The 17,004-nt window shown below is 35.8% G+C and overlaps 1 protein-coding gene across 4 annotated transcripts in view; it reads right to left on the bottom strand.

The window, feature by feature from the left end:
• Window positions 1-17,004, bottom strand: part of GPR155 (G protein-coupled receptor 155) — a 30,377-nt gene that overhangs the window by 3,884 nt on the left and 9,489 nt on the right. For 3 of the 4 annotated variants that reach the window (XM_032189817.1, XM_032189813.1, XM_032189816.1), the window contains exons 3-15: window positions 14,511-14,910; window positions 13,075-13,240; window positions 11,751-11,906; window positions 10,620-10,703; window positions 9,219-9,339; window positions 7,933-8,017; window positions 7,761-7,851; window positions 6,386-6,635; window positions 5,645-5,746; window positions 3,722-3,855; window positions 2,393-2,488; window positions 1,333-1,397; window positions 298-435 (exon numbers count right to left, since the gene is read on the bottom strand). In XM_032189817.1, coding sequence (XP_032045708.1) covers window positions 298-435; window positions 1,333-1,397; window positions 2,393-2,488; window positions 3,722-3,855; window positions 5,645-5,746; window positions 6,386-6,635; window positions 7,761-7,851; window positions 7,933-8,017; window positions 9,219-9,339; window positions 10,620-10,703; window positions 11,751-11,906; window positions 13,075-13,240; window positions 14,511-14,910 — 1,888 coding nt within the window. The remainder of the gene's footprint in view (window positions 1-297; window positions 436-1,332; window positions 1,398-2,392; window positions 2,489-3,721; window positions 3,856-5,644; window positions 5,747-6,385; window positions 6,636-7,760; window positions 7,852-7,932; window positions 8,018-9,218; window positions 9,340-10,619; window positions 10,704-11,750; window positions 11,907-13,074; window positions 13,241-14,510; window positions 14,911-17,004) is intronic. The other variant, XM_032189815.1, reaches the window with a different exon arrangement.

The following is a 17,004-nucleotide window of genomic DNA, read 5'->3' as shown; positions in this document are numbered from 1 at the left end:
CTCCTAAGCTCCTAGTAAATGGAAGAACCAGGGCCAAGTCTTCATGCTATGTTACAAAACTTATGATACTATAAAACCTAAATGGGATAATATGGTAATTTGTACCTCTATTTTTCAGCTTTAGACTGGAAATGTTTTTCTAAACGTTACTGCTAAGATCTTAATCCTCACCTCAAGGTTTCCATAAATATTCCAAAACAGACATCACCCACAGAACGGCTATACTGCATTTCATTATTTCCAGAAGGTGAGATATGACCTTTCATAACAGCTATATGTGCAGGTTGAAAACCTTACCTTCTGCCTTTGACAATGGTTTTGACACAGTGATCTCTATGATAACGAACAAACTGTTGACAGGTCATCCTGATTTCCTCGGGTAGAGTGGGATCTGTATGCTCTGCTGCTTCTCTGCCTCCCAAGAGAAATTCAAGTCTGCAGGGGGGAGTGGGAGGGGGGGGAAGGACCGAAAAAACAAACATCAAACGAAGGCACTTTTAAGGAAACTGCAAAGATGAAAGGTCTTCTAATTTCCAACCTAAACCCCCCTCCTGGCACAACTGGAGGCCGTTCCCTCTAGTCCTATTGCTAGTTACCTGTGAGAAGAGACCGATCTCCAGCTTGCCACAACTCCCTTTCAGGTAGTTGTAGAGAGCAATAAGGTCTCCCCTGAGCCTCCTCTTCTCCAGACTAAACAACCTCAGTTCCCTCAGCTGCTCCTCATAGGACTTGTGTTCCAGGCCCTCCACCTGCTATATATGCTCCCTTGGAGCATATGCTCATATGCCTTTTGAACACTGGGAGGTTTTATGCTGGTAGAAGGACAGACAGAGAGTAGTTGGGAGCCAGCTATAGCTGCTGGATTCACACTGCAGCCAGACAGCTGTAAAATAAACATTGCTTTGTACTCCTCTACAGTGAGGTACCAATGAAAGTCTCCATTCACACAAAGAATCAGTATGAGCTAACAGGACTTTAAAACAGTGATGATAGAATCTGGTTCAATATTCACATTGAAGTTATTTATCAGTTGAAATTATTTCTGAAGATCCATCACCTCAGTGACCCAAACACCTGCTTCACCATCATTAGACGAGGATTTTGTCTACAGGGAGACTGTGAGATTTTTGTCTGTGCGAGTGTCATAAGGGCAGCAGTAAAATCTTACGTATGGTGAACTGCAATTAACTCTCCACAACAGGAATGAAAAGAAATTTGAAAAATAAAACAAATAGGAAATCAAATGCTATGGCACTAAACACTCACTGCCCCTTTAAAATGATTAGTGTTAATAATTAAGTTTACGGGCATAAATGTAAATTTTCTACTTACCTTCGCTTGAATGGTAGAATGATTAAATGCTTATCTAAGCCAAAAATACCAAAGGAAATGAAGCCCTAGAGGAAAAATGAAGAAAAAAAAAAAAAAAAAGGGAAGAAGATTAAGCAAAAATGTTTGGTTTCTGAATAACTGAAAGAAAATGTTAAAAACTCATTGCCAAAACACAAGTGAAAGGTATCTCTCTTCCATAGACGCTATTTAAAATTCATTTTGTTTCTGCTTTGATTTTTCATTTGGTCCTTAAAAAGATGGATTACTATATAACAGTCTGACAAAGAAACAGTTCAGTAAACCTAATGCTGTGACATGCCATCTGATAAACAAAATGTCAGTAGCCTTACATAGCCAGTTATTTAAATCTGACTTTCCTTGACATCAGCAAAGAAATGATTTAACTGATGACAATTTAAATGCTAGAATGCTCTCCCATTAATTCATTTTTCTATACTGCTTTTGTATAAAAGCTAGTATATCATTACTTAATACTGCACTTGCTTCTCAGAGGCACACCTGTTCACTGATCTATCAAACAACACTCTGGTAAGTGTATTAATATTGCCTTGCTTTCACCTTCATAGGTAACAATGCTAACTTGTGTCAGTTTGCACGTGAAATAGACTATGTTCAGCTGGCACATTTATACATCTAATGGACAGGCATTAGTTAATGAAACCGAAGAGATAATGACTTAAAGCCTTATAGGTAAAGTATCCATATAGCTATCTTGCATGTATTCAGTTTTACTGGTGCAATTCTATAGAAGCTGGTGAAACCTTCTGGAACAAATAAGGCTGAAATCCTCCTCAGTCTCCATGGGCATTTGGCACTGTGTTGCCATTTGTACCTTTGAAAGTGTGCACGCACATGAAACAATTTCATTATGATAAGAAAGCTATCAAAGGAAATGGAAAAGGTCTGAAAAAAAGAAGGTTAAATAACATAAAGAACTGCTGGCTTCAGCATTATTTGAGGACTTCATCTTACAGTGCTTGTAATAGAATGAATTGCAATGCCTATCAAAGTAACTTTCAGAATTAACATTGATAACTACCTGACCAAAATTAAACACAGCACAAAAGAACTGCAATTCAACATATAGCCTTCCAGGCTCTTGGTTGAACAGCCACCATAAACAACTGGAAAGATTCTGTTAAGAGAACAAAAAACGATCAAACAATAAAACCACCAAGCTTGTTAAAAATAAATAAATTAAGAAGTACTTTCTAAGTCTTCACATGGTAATAAGATTCTTACACAACATTCACTACCTTTATTCAACAAATAATTCAGATAAAAAGTAAGAGGGAATAAACACCTTAGAACATCATTTTAGTTAGGCTTAATAGATAAAAAAAAAAAAAAGAGTTTGTATGTTTTTAAAGAAAATAATGGAAAACATACCAGTGTAGAGGTCCTGCCTCTTCACACGTTTACATAAGGAACTTGGTTTAAGCATACTTAAGTACGCAAGCCAATACAGACAATATTAGCCCAGACAGATTTGCAATATTTATCTTTAGGCCTGTTTAGCCGAGTCCAGTACTTTCTAAATATTTTCTACATAGTTAACATTGCGTTAAGCTGAAGCACATACCACTTCAGCTATTTTAGATGCCTGATAAAAGGAAAAAACAACAACAAAAAAACACCAAAGTTAACCCCTTTGGGTGTAAAGGTTAATGAATTAGTATTACTTCATAGTATGTAAGTATTCATTCAGATACAACTAAAATAGAGGCTAAAATTTGGGAATTTGGGACACCTCTTTTACATAGAAGATGTAAAATATATTGCAATAGAGTATTTCTCTCTCAAACTTCCTGTATCAAAACCTTTTTTTCCCCCCCATTTAATAGGCATTACCAACTCAGTTACCTTATCCCCAAATCAGAACAGCACTCTTCCATTTCAAATAATGTCTTACATTATCTTCGTTACTAAAAACATCTCAAAGAAGTACATTTTCCAAATTCTAGCAAAATCAAATGGAAAAATTTTTGTACATTCTCCTTCAGAATTTGTTTTATAGTTTTAATTAATATCTAGGAAAAAAGACTAGCTCTTAAGCAAAATACAAAGAGGGGTAGTGGTGAAGAATTAATTACCTAATAATATGATTCCATTTTTTTTCCTTTGTACCTTTAGGGTTCTCCAGTGAGGCCTGCTTACTAATACCATTAGCTTCAACTTGCCTTTAATTTATTGTGTGGCATGGAAAAATTAATCTTATCATATATTCCTTAAAACAAGACACTGAAATAAAGCCTCCTTATTAAATATATATAACCACAAAAAAAAGGAAGATTTTCTACAGGACTGTCTACACGGCTTTCCTAAAAAACATTCTACTTCAAACAACAGGGAGATAAAAAGTATTTACAGCAAACAAGCCAACAACAAGAAGTAAACACAGCAGCACATGTCTGGCCAACTGTTTGTCTCCAGTCTGTAGAAGCTGTTCTTCCTGAGCCAGTACACAGGTTCGAGCACTGCAATGACTCACACACTGATCAGCTGAAAAACAAACCATAATTTTCATTAGGCTTCTAACTTATAAAGTATCTCTAAATCCAGTAGAAGATGTACTTATGTAACTTACTACGTTAAATTGTGTTGTAAGTATCTGTATTGAAGTCCTGCACACAAAGTTAATATTAGTCTTGACAACAACCAGTTCAGACATCTATTCCCAAATGGAACAGTTTACATGTGTTCCTAAAATGAAGAAACTTTTTGCAACAGATCTCTTCCTTCTAAGCTTTAATGCAAATATAAACTATGGTTAATATTCAGAAATTACTGCTAGAGATAACAAAAAAAAAACAATTTCTCAGAACAGTTTTGAAACCTAGAATTAATTTATGGAATAAATATTTTAGGTATACCATCAGCTGTGATATTTTTACTCTGTATCTCAGTGTCCCTGTATCTTGACATAGCTACAGAGTTCTCAGGAATTCTGAGCAGCATCCTCTAGATGGCAGTGAAAAACCTCCTGGCAAGGACATAACTAAAAATTTGGGCCAGATACCTGCCATAGTTCATTCAATGGGATAGCAGAAGGATTAGTAATTATTGCAGCAAGTTACACAAGTGTATCCATTACAATTTGCTTTTAGTGATTTACAGTTTTGAAGTGCTCATTCAGTAGGCAGAAGAAAATCCCAATCAATTATAAGATATGATTTCTTACCCTTCAGGATAAGAAAATTATACTTGCTTTCCATATCACTGGAAGACATTCTTATGGTGCTTGTCTGAATTACATCACAGAATAATAGCTGGCAATATGTAGAAAGCTACATATTATGAAAGGAGATAAAGCCAACTATGTTTCAGCATGAAATATTTAGATTTTTTGAAGGTTATGCAGCATGCAAAAAAAAAAAAAAAAAAAAAAGAAAAAGAAAAAACACACATATGGATAAGAACTCTCTTGTTAAGGATGGAAAAAAAAAAGGAAAGGTTGCCCTGCAGACAACTTTCATTGTTGAAAGTGATGTATGATGAGAACAGGCTGAGCATGCAATTTTCCAGCAGGTGCTGAACATACAACTTTGATCCACTTTTCTATTTCAGTGATTCCTAAGGCCCCCTTCATCAATTTTCTCCACATCTCTCCCCTAGACATGGATAATGCAGCAGCATGGACATTTGATCTAGTCTGTAGTATTTGCTTCTCTAAATCTCAGGTTTCTTCTTGAAAACCCGAGCATGATTATAATAAATAATTTAATGGACGTTTCTGGGGAGGAATGAGATGTGAATATGAGTATGTAGAAAGCACGCTTAAATAAAAAACTGCTAAAATTGAGGCAAAGTAGGACTGAAGTAGCACAGAAGTTTAAAAACAACAACACACCAAAAACTAAACTATCACCCCCCCAAAAAAAAACAAAAACCAACCAAACAAATTCAAAACTGTTCATCTTGAACAACGAAAGATTCCCAATGAATATCAAACAGAATAGAACAAACATCACAACAAACATACTAACACTTGAATTTAATATGAAATATAAGTTAACTAGGTAGAGATGAGAGAACTGCAGTTCTTAACAACAGTTGAGAGAACAGATAGTTTCACTATGAGTGCAATACACGCAAATGTTGTGGAAGATCACAGAAGGGTTTGGATTGGAAGGGACCTTAAAGGTCATCTATTTCCAACCCCCCTGCCACGGGCTGGGACACCTCTCACTAGACCAGGTTGCTCAAAGCCCCATTCCTGGGGCATTCACAACTTCTCTGGGCAACCTGTTCCAGTTTGTAATAGTAAAACAAGGATACACTACTAGTTTACCTGTTTCAATGGAAGGAACCTTGCTTTCTACAGCATTTGGCACTGCTTTACTCTCGTTAGCACAGGGTAATTCCCCATTTGTTGTCTGACAAGAACAGCAACCTATGAAGTAACAGGATAGTTTCTTTCACCACCGTATTATTTTTCCAAGTATAACAATGTATACACTATGCAGCTCACAAATAACCTGAAAGGGGAAAGTGGGCAATTCTTCCAATTTGCTAAGAGGGTATGTGTGTTACACTACAAATCTATAGAAATATTTAGCACAGTACTACCACCATGGAAGCAACACAAGTATTTTAGCTAGAAGGGAAACATAAGGGAAGTGACTAAGAAAGCTAAACATGAACAAGGAGTAGCAATGCTGTAGGCATATAATTTATTTTCAAAGAGACAGTTTAAAGGCCTAATGTCCTAAGACAGCCACTGGACTGCATTTATCACATGCTTATCAAGACACCATTACTTACAAAAAAAACAACAACAACAAAAAAAAAAAAACACCTTTTTTTTTTTCCCTCCTGTCCACTTCCCCCACCTCTACACTGATAATAATCAAACCTTTCTCAGAAATATAAACCAGAGTCCTTGGAAAGCTATATCTAGATCTTCTTCCACCCTAATCTGAAGTTAACAACAATCCTTCCCAGGTCAGAATTAAATTTGGAACAGTACTTTATTTATTTATCTTTGTATGCCAAGCCATTTATTCATTTATTACAGATCTTGTTTCTGTACCTCTTTCTGGAGATGGCTGTGCAGAAGATGCCACAGAAGGTTGAGCAGAAGACCCTGCAGAAGGTTGAGGCACAGTGGCTGAAACTCGATTCCCTGCATTCCCTTCCGCCTCAACCTCCTCTGCTTGGCTACGAGGTGAGTATGGGTTCAGTACCTCATAGTTTGACTCTTGTCTATTTCTGTTCATGCACATAAGTGAGATGCCTGACATCAATATACTGATGAACAGAATCACTGCTGTGGTAATTATCTGTTAAGAGAGAAATGAAAATACACCTACATACAAAATAAAGGAAAATAGTTGCAAATATAACTCTACAGCTTCCTAAATATATTAAGAAAGGCATCTGAAAAGGGACAGTTTTCTATATTTACTGCTCTTACATCTTCTAGCATTAAAGGAATATTCAGTACATGAAACTAATTTTCCTCTCATGAATAACCCAGCTGCTCCTCCTGCTCCCCCCCCTTTCTTTTTTTCCTCCTCTCTTGTTTTTAATGGGGACTCCTATTTCTCATGCAATCCAAACATGTCCTCTCATCATTATCTTCTTTCTCCTCAGGGTCATTAGTGTTTCATTTTAAGTTCTGTTTGGGTACCTTTTAATTCCAAAGAGGAATGTACTCTTGTCACCCTCCAGCACAACTCTAATTTCCATGCTTTCTCCAGTGGGGACTATCCCATTAATTAACTTTTCCTTCTAATCATCTGCCACCAGTACCCAGAGTCCACTGTGAAGCTACTTTGCTACTTGTGAAAACACCACATGAATAATCTTGAGCAACTCATAGCCTCCCTATCCGTAAGGAAGGCAGAGGGAAAACAAGACAACTATCTACCCTAATGCACTTCACATCATCTGGTGAAGGTGAACTATTAATTGGTAAAAACAGTAGTTTAGGCTCAAGAATTTTCATCTCCTGATTGTGCAGAGAAGTCTTGCATAGTGCAAGCAGTCGCTGCTACACGTGTAATACAGATCCAATTTACTACAGGCTAAAAAACATTAATTAACTATTGGATGGTGACAATTTTAGATAATTATGAAGCTAGACTACAAATTAGTCACCAGGAAAAGGACTTTGCAATTCATTAACTGTCATTCCTATGCCTTTTCTTTTGGAAGATTACTCCCTTTTTCTTAGTCATAGCTGCCTAAACTTGAAGGTCATTGCTCAAACAAGTTGTTCTACTGTTTCATTACAGAAATACATTTTTATACTGATCTGTAAGCGTTCTATAGTGATATTGTTATGGCACCCTGCACTTCGACTGAAAGATACTTATATAAGAAGCAAGCAGAGAATGCAATTTCTCAGTAATGTATTGGATGTGTCAGAAATCAGGAGAGATTAGGACAGAACATATTCATACCTGCTGTTTTCCATAGAAAAAGGCAGAGTCAATGCTAGTGCTGTTATGTTCACCAACTATTAACAAGATTCCCACCAGAAGTGTTGGGATTCTGAAAGAGCAAAATGCAAACAAAGTAATGTATATAGCATGCTCCCACTAATCCTACAGGGAAACATCTGTACTAACTTACCCCCATCCAGCTATGATAATAAACCCAATGGGAATCTTTACTGTTTCTCTCTTCCTCAACAGAAACAAAGAGAAAGATAGAAAACCTACAAAGAACAAAAGAAACACCTTGTTTATTCTTAAAAAGGGAACTGAAAATTACAGAAACTAGACACTCTAAGATGTGACCTGTTCAGTAACCAAAACGTTCCTCTCAGAACTTCAAATATTCCAAAATTGTATTTTTTCTAGTTGCATTTTGAGGAAGTAAAATAGAAATACCTACCGTCTTTAAAAAAAGCCATGAGCAACAAAACTTGAAGAAATTCTGCCACACTTTTTATTGTTTCCACATATAAATGCTTAGAAAGCATTTTTTTTTTTTTTGCAGGTATTTAAAAGGTGCCATAAGAATACTTAAGACACAATACTTACTTATAATACAATGCTTAACTAATTTATTAAGGTTAAAGCAGATTAGTCCTTTATAAAGTCACTGATAAATTTCACCAAAACGTTTCCTATGTTTTCACCTAAATACCTATATATGGGAATATCTTCTGGGACTGTCTATTCTATTTACAACTCAGAAGCTCAGCAATATTCTCCTTGTTGAAGTAAAGCTAGTATTTATGTTAGGCTATACTAATCATTAGCTACCTATCTCAGCTAAACGTAAACAGAACTTACTCCATAAAAACACCACAGGGATTAAACCTTTAAACTTATGGACTCGTGAATGGTACAAAGTCTCTTAAACATCTGAAGTCTGTTTTAATCACACCTGTATGGTTCTCCAAGTTCCTTGATGCATCTTTCTACTCTGCCTACTTCAAATAATCCCTTCATTTATTATCTACACCTGCAGAACACACATTGTTTTTAGGAATTGCAATTGACAGAGGAAAGAAATGTTGAAGTCCTTTTTTTTTTTTTTTTTTTTTTAAAGCATAAGGTTTTACAATCTCCTTAATGATGAATAATTTAAAATCTTAAACTCTGCATTAAATAAAAAATGACAGTAAGCTTTTGACCAGTTGAAGGGCAACCCATCACCATTCACTCTATTTGTAATTGCTTCTGCCTTGAGACCTGGGATGTGTTTTTTGTGTCACCCTCTCCCCTTTCCCACCTCAAGCCAGCAAGACTGCTGCCTGCATTGCTAGAGCTTCAACCTGGCACAGCTTACAAGTAATTTGTAGAATTACACACAAGTGAAAGGAATAATTACTCTGAAGAATATAATCAAATTATTTCAGTACATGAATCTTTTATTACATTACCTAGTGCTGCCTAGAAAAATCATACCTGTCCACAGGTAGGTGCTATAAAGTGAGCTGTAGAGAAATATAAATACTAGGATCTGCAATGTGACGTCTTTCTCTTTAACAATGAAATTCCATATCACCATTCCAATGCAAGCAATAAACTGAAAAGAAAGGGAAGACTCCATCATTTGGATTTCAAAAGCAGGATGACAGAATAAAATTGAACACAGTGTAGTATAACTACAATAAGCTTCCAGACTCCACCCCCAGATCAACTGCAGTGTCATTTTATGAATTAGATTGTTTCATAGCATTAAACTAGTGCAGCAGTAAGCTCAATATTACAGTTATGTCAATGTCTGGGGTAAACCCCCTCCTTTCTCTCTTATTTATTTTTGACAGCAATTATATAGCTCAATAAGCTGGGAATAAGATAAGTTAGGAAAAAAATATCAATCTTTTAATAACAAAAGCTTTGCATCTTATCTAAGTACAAATCATTTATCTTAAATTATTCAGAAATGAAGCTGAGAACAACAGATGTTTGTTCAGCCAAGAATTATACAAGTTTTCATCATCATATGAGAGTTAGTACTGAAGGAATCTCAAAAAATAGACCAAAAAAATAACATGCAAATAGTAATACAAAGGTTCAAGCTATTTTTAAATTAAAGCTAACTTCATGCTGTTATAGACAAGAAGCATCTGCAACTCTCATGCACTACTTTCTTTCCCAAACGTGACTACAATCTAACCTGTTTACTTTTTTTTTTTTTTAAACTACAGAACACCAGACAGTATCTACTGCACTTATGTATTACACTCACTGAATTTAATAGTTGTACAGTTGGCTTCAAGGAAAAAAAGAACATGTATTCTATAGTTCTCTCTCAGCTTAAATAACAAATATAATTAAGCCAAGTCAGAGCTATTAGACTTTGCCATTCCCTAGCCACCAGCCATGTATTCCCACACCCCTTCCCTGTGTCAGCACTGGCACCTGTCTTATCCCTCTGTGAGTCACTTCAGGGAGCTACACCAGCATTTGGATTAGTTTCCTATTTAACTCATTGAATCAGATCACCACAGAGTCAGATGCACACTGCTGCTGATCATGGCATTGCAAATTGGCATAAACTGACTTGGAAGTGCACTTAATGCTATTTGGCAGTAACTTACAAAGCGAAAAATATATTGCAGAAGCCATTTGCCATTCTGATTGCTTACAGCTCTGTTTGAGATGCTGCTCTTTGAGAGCTGTACTACCAGCACAAAGGGTCATTCTGTCATTTTCTTCAAGGGTGTGTTCTAAGTCACAGACATTATTCAAACAAATCACGAATTAAATTCCTCTGCTCACCTTACAAAGATATCATGGTAGAAACCAAATTTGCAAAAATGTTAAAAACAAGATGTAAAATAAAATCTTCCTACTACTGACCTGAGCAACCAGTAGATTTGTTGTAATCATATGAGGAAGCTGTTTGTATTTCTTACTCAGAAGAACAACAATGAGAGACCAAATCTGGAACAGACAAGATAAAGTTGAATTTAAGACTAACACAAAACAAACAAACATGCAAGATGAACATTGTGGCAAACTACAGTGAAATTAAACATACAACAAATTTTCTTGACAAGTTTCTCAGCAACATGACTAACACGGTCAGCTCCATACCATCTGCTGCCAATCCCTGTGCCTCAGAAAATAGGGCCAGAAAAAGCAATGCATTGTTGCCTCTCAAGACTGTGAAATATTTCCAGGAAGAACCAAGGGTTTGCCTGCAGTGTGAAGAAGCCTGGCTGTTCCCCAGGACATAAATGACCTTAGAACAGCCTAGCAATGTGGAATTTAAGAGTCTCTTCACCCTGTCCCTTCTGAATCTCCCAGCATGACTTGTGATGGCAAAAGGCACTGCTAATATATTGCTTCCCTTGAGGCACAGTTTTTGGTATGACGGCTTCAGTGAGATACCAGCTTAAGGAACTTTCAGCTCTCTCCAATATGGAAACTTTTATTTAAAAGGTAAGAAAACCTAAGCACATATCTATAACACTTGTGAAGCCAAAATACAACGCACATTGAGGTTCTGAGATATCAACACCCTTTAAAAGGGCTGGACGCCTAGAACTGCTAGGAATTCTGGATCCAATAGGCACTGGTTAAGGTTAAATTAAATATTGTGATTAAACTGTGATTTGATGTAATCATTCCCCATGAGGTAAACAAGTACTGTTATTTCCACTCCACTCCATCATTTAAAAAAGGAACTAAAGATGAGCAGCTCGATGGCTTGTCCACACATACACCATACATATCAGGTGGCCAGATCCCAAACTCTCAAGCCCTGCAGCAGTGCTGTAATTCATTTACCCATTTTTTCCCACACTGTGCAGCTTTCCAGCTGACCCATTGCTAAATTAAGAAGATTGTGTTTTTAAACTCAACTCCTCCCTCATCCTTCTGAGGACAAAATGTCAGTCTCAGCTGATCATGATTTGATTTGCTGCTTATGTACTAAAGCTACCCTGACATTACAGTGTTTTTGTAGTTGACTTTACCAACACCTACCAGAGAAACAAGGCTGACAATACTGATGTCAAAGCTAACATTTTGGAGTGCAGACGCCAGTGGGTTGGGATCCATAGATGGAATGGTCAACAGCCATGCAGAAACATACATGATAGGTGCAGACACAAATGTGCTTATCACCATGCCTGAGGTAATCTGCAAAATGAATCAAACAGAACATGAACAGTTAAGCAGATCAAGTTAAATAGCCTGTTTTTATGAATACACCAACTAGCAATATTGTACCTTTGACTTAAGCAGAGCTTTAAACAAACCATTGAGTTGCTTCTGTGACAAATTAATTAGAATTTAAACCAGGAAGTATCCATTTTATATATACAGTTAAAAAGAAACTTTCGACAAGTTTTTGAAGTAGTAGGAATACATAAATTCCCCACTGTGAATTCTTACAGAGCTTTTTCATATGTGTCAAGGATAGTAATGTCTCCAACCTAGTGGTGGATTCACAATGACACAATATACTTTTGGATGTAAAGATTCACACTGTAAATAAATATGCAAACATGTAGTTATGTAAACACTAATATGTATGAATTAATGAGAAGTATCAATATATATTTAAATTTAAATAATTTCTATCTTAGTTTTGCATTGTTTTTCCACTTATTAGAATTTGCAGTGATGGACGTACAAGTTTCTACTCATGCTTCAGATTTTTCTTTTAAACAAATATCCTGAGTTTGTTGGGCACAAAATTCTATCTTGTAATGCTGGACTTCCATTGTCTTCAAGTTTGGGGGGGGATGGGAGGCTGGAAGTGTGTGTGTTGGGGGGAGCTGGGTAACTTAATGTTTAAATCTTAAATTGAAAAGGTTAATTAATACCTTCTACTTAAAATGCATTTCTACCACAAGATTTAACTGAAGGACAACACAGGAGAATCAGTTAAAGCACAAGCTCTTCAAGCTCTTCCACAAGTTTTCAGCATGAACCTAACACTGTTCTCACTGAAATCAGTAACAACATTCCTGTTTTTCCTACAAAAACAGTAGAACAAAGATAAGGTATTTGAAAAATAAAACAAAATAAATATAAAGAACTTGTATCTTTGAAGTTATCCTAGTTCTTCCTACTGTTTTCATAAATAGGAAAAGTATGAGGACAAATTTCAGACTCTGTGCCATCAAGAAACTTGAGACACCAGGAAAGAGTGCATTGGTTAACTATTAAATTTGCAATACAGTTCAAACTTGAAATCTGGGGAGTCTACAGAAAAGTAATTTCAGCTAGCCTGTTTATTATAAGTATTTCATCAACAAAAATAAGCCCATATGACAAGTTTGGGAAGAAAAAGACTACATACAATTCCCACTTCCATATTAAATTGAGCTGCAAATATTGCGACACCAGGTGCTGCTGGAAAAACTCCATAAAGAAATGCATAGTTTGATAAACTGGTGTGGTTGACTACGCTGTCACTCTTGTCCAGGAGTTCTACCATTTCTCTACAAAGAAATGGCATCAGAAGTCTGAAAAGAGAGGGAGGGAAAAAAAAACAGAATAGAATTAATTCAAGACAGAGCAATAGAGTCTATTCATAAAAGACTGAATAGAACCACAACATTTACAGGCTGCTTCAAAATTTTGAATCACAAATTAAATTAAAAAAATACACAAAAATGTTTAAAAAGACACTGATGTCTGAGATCCAAACACATTTTCTGACTGTGCAGAAACATTCTTTGTATAACCTCAGATTTGAAAAGGTAGAATATACAAACAAAACTATTTTCAACTGTAAAAGCTGCTATAACCAGTAAGCAACTTTGAATATCAGACCACCTTTATGTAAACTGTCTGACATGGAACAAGGATGCAAGCTGAAAGCTTTGCCCAGTAATTAAAAAAACAAACGCACAAACATTGATGCTCCTCTGATTGCCTTTAGCAATATCCCTGATGTCACACTGACTCGCTCTGTAAGTCTTGCACAGGCTTCCATAAGTCCACCAGTAAAGCAGGGTGGTGAACAATCACTCATTTTTCCCATCTTCTTACAGAATTTATCATTGAGTTGGTTTACAAACTAGGTCTTTAAGCTTGCTAGTTAGTTGTACTGATACTCTAATAGGTTTTCAAATTTTCTATTCTAAGCATAATTACCAAATAAGATTTTGGTTATGCTGATTGTAGCTCTGTAGCAAATACTTGGCTCACCAGTACCTGAGATATAGTTAAGGGAAAATAATGACAGCATAAGTTCTAAATAAAAATTGTAATTTTTTATGTTCAAAAGTCAGTTTATCAGTGTAGAATGATAACTTCTAAGCTCTTCCAAAACAGCAGTCTGAAAGATTTATAGACACAGCAAACAAAAAAAAACAACTAATTTAGAGATTTGTTTAATCCAAAGAAGATGCAAAAACTAATCAAGTAGTGCTTAAACTTAGTCTTCTTTAACTATTCAAGCTAGTGAATTTTAACTTAAGAAAGTAATTCCTCAAACACCCAATTCATGACAGATGGCCTGAGGGCAGTCCAGTAAGCTGTAGCACCCTTGAAATTATTTTCTCTGCAGAGCCTGACAACAGGCATGTGGTCTGCAAAGTTTCTTTTGAAAATTAGAAGTTGTGTACTCTTAGAGAGTTTGGGAAGCACTCACACAAAATACAGGAGGTTAAAGACGCTATCACTACAATGATTTTGAGAGAAAAGCCATATGGGCTGTATATTCAGAGTTTAAAACACCTAGAAAAACTTTATAGAACAAAATTATAAAAGTACATAAATTGAACTTACAGTTTAGCTGTGATGAGAAGGATCAGTGCAACAAACATACCCTTTGTCAGTTTTTTTGTTTGTCCCACCATGGTTAGTCCAAGGTAAAACAGTGCAGAGCCAGAAAATGAACTGCCCAGTCCGTCAAGGAAATTTTCAAGGTATTCGGGAATTTTCTGGCCAAGAATAAAGTTTGAGATGATTCCTATGAAGACCATGAATACAATTGGGTTCTGCAGAACTCGAAGGAGTGCTAGGCCCACTATTTTGAACTTGCTGTGGGCCACAGTGCGATTATCCCTCCACTTCTGGATTTCACAGAGGATAAACCCCAGAGGGTTTAGCATCATAAGAGATATTGGAGCCACTAGGTAAATGTACTGGAGATACTCTGGGTAAGTGGTTTGATATAAAGCTTCAACTAGAAGACAGAAAATGAAAAGTGATGAGTGATAACATTTCAGAACAAAAATACATTCATATTGACATTGTTTTTTGATCCTGAAAATTAGAGAAAATTCGTTTGTTATCCTTCAGAGGCATCAGTATTCACAACTGATACAAGGTAACACACTACCTCCAATCACCATTAGGCCACAGTCATGTAATGAACACATTAAAGTCCTAACATTAACTTAACCAATACTACTTAATGATGCAACACTTATAGGAGGAAAAAAAAAAAAAAAAGGAAAGAAAACAACATAAACAATTCCATGCACCTTTTGATTAATTCCAAATGCTGAACGTTAATTTTTTTTTCTTTTCTGAATTGCTTTTTCTCCCTAGAAACATATGAGAATTGTGGAGCACTACACATGCATTCGCAAGACACAATATTTTTGAACATTTCAACATCTCCACCAAATTTTGATCTGTAGCAATGATGCAAAATACAAAATCTAGTTGCTTAGGTTCATTTTTAGATCAGTCTTTTCTATGAACAAGATTCTTGCAAATATCTGCTACTACTTTTAAGGTTCACCAAGTAGTAACTGCATAAAGGAGAAGTGATTCTTGGAAGTATTACAAGCAGGAGTTGTGAATATAAGGTAGATTTAAAAAATAATAGTTCTGCTTCTTTTTTGCTAACCTATAAATTTACAGCACTGCCAGAAAGAAGTTACAGAACTGACAAGGTTGGAAAACCTTGAAGAAAGTTTAGTGTTCAGCGAAACACTAATACTTCTCTGTGCTATGAAAAAACTCAAAATTTGACTACATACATTTCAATTCTGTGATCTCATGGTTTATTGTGGTTCTGACCTATTAGCTAGAGTAATTTGTGCAGATGAAAAAAAAAAGCTTTATAAAGAAGATCTTGAAAAGTGACTTCCATTTCTCACCCAGCACAATGATATAGACTTCTCCCCCTCTAATAAACATTTTTATTTAGTGAAACTGTAAACACTAAACATATTCTGATAAATAAAACCACCTTAAACATGATGGTAATTTTTTATACAAGTCAAAATTTTCCTAAAACATCACACCTGAGAGTGATGCTTTTATGCTGCTTTACGTCGAACACCCATTTCAATGAAATGCAGCTCAACAAAAGTCACATAGGAAATCACTCATGATGAATCACTAGGACAGTGAGAATAATCCACAATTCTCAGATGAAAAATTGCCTTTTTTTAAAAAAAAAAAAAAAAAGGAAAAAAAAAAGCAAGGTGTCTGCTTGCTGATCATAGGAATAAAATGCTATATAATGCTATTTTAAGACTTTCTTTTAAAACAATTCTCCTCATCCCAGCTGCTCAAAAATACATATAAATAAACCACTACTTGCTTATGCTTACTACAATTAACATCATTAAAGTTACTGTAACTAAGACATCATCCACACCACACTTCTGCTACATCTGTGTTTTAACAACACAGCACCTGAGAGTATATGATGCTGTTCTGTCCGAGCTGCATCATCTCTCCCAGTAATACAAACCAACCAGGCAAAGCTTTCTATCATAGCAATTCAGTTTACCTTGGTAAATTACCTTGCTAGCAAACCTCCTTACCAGCATCACCTTGCAACATAGAACTGTTGTAACAGTGATTAGAGAAAAACAGGCCGGTGAGCTTTGAAAATATAACCTGTATTTTAATTTCCCTATACAGGTAGTTATTTTCATATGTGCAAATCTTTGCTCAACAGCAAAAATTAGCATACTGGTTACTGCAGAAAAGAAGTATCACATTGGATGAAAAACTCCAGACATTATTTTTTAAATAAACTGCCTTTTAAAATATTGTAATATAAAGAATTGTCAATACTAACTTTTTTGTTTACAAATTTCAACTGAACCTTTTAAAGGCAGCATTAGAAAATATATTTCCATTAGAAGATCAGGTTTTGCTCAAACCACCACCTATTACCACAAGTAAAAAGAACTAAGCAAGGCACTCCGTGTTATCCAGCCCTGCAAACATTCCAGAGAAGCCACTAACATGAACAGCTTGCACACAACACAGCATGAATCAAAAACTGGTAAAAGTTTGGGGGTTGGAGAAG

Source organism: Aythya fuligula, chromosome 6 (assembly GCF_009819795.1).
Source record: "Aythya fuligula isolate bAytFul2 chromosome 6, bAytFul2.pri, whole genome shotgun sequence".
Classification (NCBI taxonomy): Eukaryota; Metazoa; Chordata; class Aves; order Anseriformes; family Anatidae; genus Aythya; species Aythya fuligula.
Note: the sequence above shows the minus strand (reverse complement) of the source record. Positions and strands in the feature narration are given on the sequence as shown.